The following is a 4,413-nucleotide window of genomic DNA, read 5'->3' as shown; positions in this document are numbered from 1 at the left end:
ACGTCGTTTTTTCAGTGTGTGCGCTAAGTTTTCTTCCTCCTTGACTTCCCCCTGCAGCGTGAGTGGATGCACCGGTGCTCCCGATGAGTGATAAACATCGCATGACTCTACGAGAAGAAAGATCACTCCGGTCCCGACACGTGGCAACCAACCACGGTGCTCATCGGTAGATGCCGAGGCGCACAACGAAAAGTCGGTCAATGCTCCCCTTTCCCCCACAGCCAAGCCAAACAAACAGCCGGCCGTGCCATCCTATCACCGCGCCCCATTCCGCCGGATATTTTTGACGGCTCAGAGCCAGCCCACGAGACGCCCGCCCGCCCGACCCGCCCACACCGCCGCGCCGCACCTCACCTACCTGCACTGCACCGAGCGGCCCGTCTGGCCGCCTCCGCTTTCTATATAACGGCCAGCCGGGGGCCTCGCGAGGTGTCCGTCTCCTGTACGCTGCCACGCCAGAGCAGAGCAGAGCAGAATCCGGTAGCCAGATCGAACGCCCCACCCTCTCTCCCTCCCTCCCTCGCCCCCTTCCGATCGAGCCCGTCGCCATGGCGCCGCCCCGCGTCGGCCTGCTCCTCGCCCTCGCCTTGTGCCTCGCGTTCGCGCGCGCGGACGCGGCCGTGAGGGAGCTCAGGGTCGGGTACTACGCGCAGACGTGCCCCCGCGCGGAGGAGATCGTGCGGCGCGTCATGGCCCGCGCGCTCGCGCGCGAGGCCCGCAGCGTCGCCTCCGTCATGCGCCTCCAGTTCCACGACTGCTTCGTCAACGTGAGTCGCCTCTGCTCTCTTCAAACATGCGCGATCGATCCCCGTCGCGCCGCGCGCTCTGCTTGCTGCCGCCGCGTGGTGGTCTCAGTCTCAGGTCTCTGATCGGTTTGGGCGGCGATTTTATTAATTGTGCCAGGGATGCGACGGGTCGGTGCTGATGGACGCGACGCCGACGATGGCGGGGGAGAAGGAGGCGCTCTCCAACATCAACTCCCTCCGCTCCTTCGAGGTCGTGGACGAGGTCAAGAGCGCCCTGGAGGAGCAGTGCCCCGGCGTCGTCTCCTGCGCCGACATCATCATCATGGCCGCCCGCGACGCCGTCGTGCTGGTACGTACGCCGCCTTCTCCCCCCGCACCTGGCTGCTCGGGTAACCCGTGCCGTGCCCCGTAGCCGCAGCCACGGCGCAGATTCTCCCTTGCTTTTCGTCGTTCACGAGACGAGACGGGGACGAGGCCGATGCCCATGGGGTTCCATCATTCCATTCCATTGCCTGGCGTTTCCTGTGCAATTAATTGTTGCCCCGGCCGACCTGCCGGCGGTTTCGGTTCCAGAATCCAGACTCCAGAGGCCCGGTCTTTCAAAATGGAAAAGGGGGAAGAAACTGAGAGAAACCTGGGGTCAAAATTGCCTTAATTAATTTCCTTTTTGTCCACTAGTAGTATAGGAGTACTTCAGTGCTGTGCGTATCAGTGCTCTGCCATTAATTTTTGGCAATTCTATTTGGTGCTTGGCTGGCAACACTAGTCACCGTCGTCGCAAGCGGCCCCGCCTACTCCTACCTGTGGTCAGCGTCTCTCGCACGCACCGTCTTCTCCTTGCCTTTTTTATTTATAAAAGAAAATCCTGCGCATCCACTTCGTTCGGAGCTCCTACACTGTTGACGGCACAACGAGCGATCGAGAATCGCTTATCTTCGCACTGACTTTTATTCCGGTAACCACTTGCAGTATTTGGCATTAATTTTTGCCAGAAACGTTCATGGGCAGCATGTTAATGCCCCCCTTTTAATGTTTTTCTGAAATGGTGAGTCGTAAATATTTCCAAACAAAACCGGATGCGCGATGCTTTGACAGGGACTGACGCATGGGCGCCCCTTGCTCCCCGTAACCACCACACTGAACCAGAATCGGGCTGGAATGGCGTCAGCGTCACCCCCGCGTCCATCCTGCCGTGCCTGGCAAATTTGACAAATTTAACCTGTACGCAAAATCAAATCACAAAATAAACTGCCTGTGAAACTATTTCACGTGGTTGACATTTTTGTGTGACGCCCGACACGAAGGCGTCACATTACATTGTGCAATGCCTCACAGATAGGCGCTACACGTCTGGCCAGCGTTGCATCCCAGACCACCTAAAAATTGCTAAGTCATTGTGCAGCGCCTGAGAGCTAGGCGCTGTACTGTATAGTGTGGCGTCTAGCTCTCAGGCGCTGCACTACAAAATGAAGCAACCATTAGTACAACGCCTAGAAGCTAGGCGCTACACTGTATAGTGTGGCGACTAGCTCTCAGGCGCTACACACCGACTTAGTAATTTCCGGATCACACGAGTGCGACGATGACCAGGCATGTAGCGCCTATCTGTGAGGCGTTGTACAATATAGTGTAGCGCCTTCGTGTCGGGCGTCACACAAAAAGGTTAGCCGCGTGAAATAGTTTCACAAACAGTTCATTCTGTAATTTGCTTTCGTGCGTAGGTTGCCGCCGTGCCTAGACAGCGTTGCACGACTCCTAGGCAGGCGCATTTAACGAGGCCGGAAACGGCCAGGCGAGGTGGCCTAGCCTGCGGAAGGGCCGATGGCCCCAGCTACAGGTATAGTAACCCTGGACGTCTCTGTGCCGACAGGCGTACCCCGTCCGGTGCTGTCAAGCCGGTCCCTGCGCCAAGAACGACGAGGGACAAGAGTAGGATAGCATGGGGCTGGGCCTCGTGCGTGGCTGGTCCACAAGAGATCCTTTGCCTCCTCTGTGTCTCACACACGTTCTGTCGGATCAGAATCAGACGATAATGCTGCCGCTGCTGCAATGGAGAACGTTTTAGTACTTCGCCTGCTCCCTTGTTGTTTTGCGCGCGTGTCGCCATGCCAGCCATGCGTGGCGTTCATCTTCTCACTGAGATTCATCCGGGTGTTTGATTGGTTCAGGCCATGGAGCTAATATTTGTTTTCAGCGTATTTTAGCCCTGTTTCCATTTTGTCGTTGTTACGTTCTCGGTCGCATAGAGTTGATGGAGGGATCGATTCATCGAGTACAGTAAGCAGCTGAATTGCTTGAATATAAAAGAGCGCTGCACCATCACTAATGGGTCTTGATTTCATTATATTTTAGCACCAACTAAACTTGTTTCAGAAAGTGAAAATTGTAGGAGTTAAGAGGTTAACTTGGCAAGTTTTGATTGATAATTACTCCAGAATACAACGTCAACAACAACAATAGAGTCAATATTTTGACTTGGTTTGACTCTGAATTGTTTATTTCCTCGTCTCGCAGACTGGTGGACCCAACTGGGACGTGAGGCTCGGGCGCGAGGACAGTCTGACGGCGAGCCAGGAGGACTCGGACAACATCATGCCGAGCCCGCGCGCCAACGCGAGCGCGCTCATCCGCCTCTTCGCCGGCTACAAGCTCACCGTCACCGACCTCGTCGCGCTCTCCGGCTCGCACTCCATCGGCGAGGCCCGCTGCTTCTCCATCGTCTTCCGCCTCTACAACCAGTCGGGCTCCGGCCGCCCCGACCCCCACATGGACCCGGCCTACCGCCAGGCGCTCGACGCGCTCTGCCCCCTCACCGGCGACCAGAACGTCACCGGCGGCCTGGACGCTACCCCGGTCGTCTTCGACAACCAGTACTTCAAGGACCTGGTCCACCTCCGCGGATTCCTCAACTCCGACCAGACGCTCTTCTCCGACAACGAGGGGACCCGGCGGGTGGTGACGCAGTTCAGCCAGAACCAGGACGCCTTCTTCAGGGCCTTCATCGAGGGGATGGTCAAGCTGGGCGAGCTCCAGAACCCCAGGAAGGGGGAGATCCGGCGCAACTGCCGCGTCGCCAACGGCGGGCGGCCGCCGCTGGAGAAGCAGGTCGCGCCGTTCCGGGTGCTGGACTTCTGAACCTGGTTCTACGGTAGGCCTGTAGGTGTCTCACGGGAGCTCTGGTGTGGGAGCGATCCATATGCTTGACATAGGTTTGGTCGTGTCGCAGTTCTGTGCCTACCCAAGAATGGTTTCAGGTCTGGCTACTGCTTATTGCTAATTGTTGGGGAATAATAGAGAAATTGATGCCTTTGGTACTTTGATTGCCAAAGGCTGCATTAAGGTTTGCTTCTTTGTTGATTCTCCAAAGATTAGCTAGCGATAGTGCAAGATGCTTACTTAGAGAGATGGTTACAAGAACAAATAATGATTTTAAGAGTCATAGAACTAGCGCTTAATGTTTAGTTTGATTTTAAAACTTTGAAAATATGAAATTGCAGTAACTTCAATTCTACTTAAGCGTGCAGATAAGATCATAATAGTGTATGTGGGAGTATCCGCGTGTATGGCCCCACTATCACTGAGTGATGGCGCTTGGGTGATGCTTTTTTGCACAAAAGGCCCTTGTATTTTTTATTTGCGAAAAAGCCAAACATCATGACATTTTTTG

At 55.6% G+C, this 4,413-nt stretch overlaps 1 protein-coding gene across 1 annotated transcript; it reads left to right on the top strand.

Moving 5' to 3' along the window:
- Positions 1–360: 360 nt before the first annotated feature.
- LOC119301905 (peroxidase 17-like) lies at positions 361–4,095 on the top strand. The gene is made up of 3 exons (XM_037578899.1): positions 361–767; positions 904–1,095; positions 3,261–4,095. The coding sequence occupies exons 1-3, from the start codon at positions 549–551 to the stop codon at positions 3,879–3,881; spliced, it is 1,032 nt and encodes a 343-aa protein (XP_037434796.1). The 5' UTR covers positions 361–548; the 3' UTR covers positions 3,882–4,095.
- The last annotated feature ends 318 nt before the right edge of the window (positions 4,096–4,413 follow it).

The sequence above is a fragment of the Triticum dicoccoides genome, chromosome 5A, assembly GCF_002162155.2.
Source record: "Triticum dicoccoides isolate Atlit2015 ecotype Zavitan chromosome 5A, WEW_v2.0, whole genome shotgun sequence".
NCBI classification, from domain to species: domain Eukaryota; kingdom Viridiplantae; phylum Streptophyta; class Magnoliopsida; order Poales; family Poaceae; genus Triticum; species Triticum dicoccoides.
This window is presented reverse-complemented; position numbering and strand designations above follow the sequence as displayed.

Coding starts and splice junctions, on each gene's coding strand:
- LOC119301905 (XM_037578899.1), top strand. CDS start 549: ATGGCGCCGCCCCGCGTCGGCCTGCTCCTCGCCCTCGCCTTGTGCCTC. Junction 768..903: donor TCCACGACTGCTTCGTCAAC/GTGAGTCGCCTC, acceptor TAATTGTGCCAG/GGATGCGACGGGTCGGTGCT. Junction 1,096..3,260: donor CCCGCGACGCCGTCGTGCTG/GTACGTACGCCG, acceptor CTCGTCTCGCAG/ACTGGTGGACCCAACTGGGA.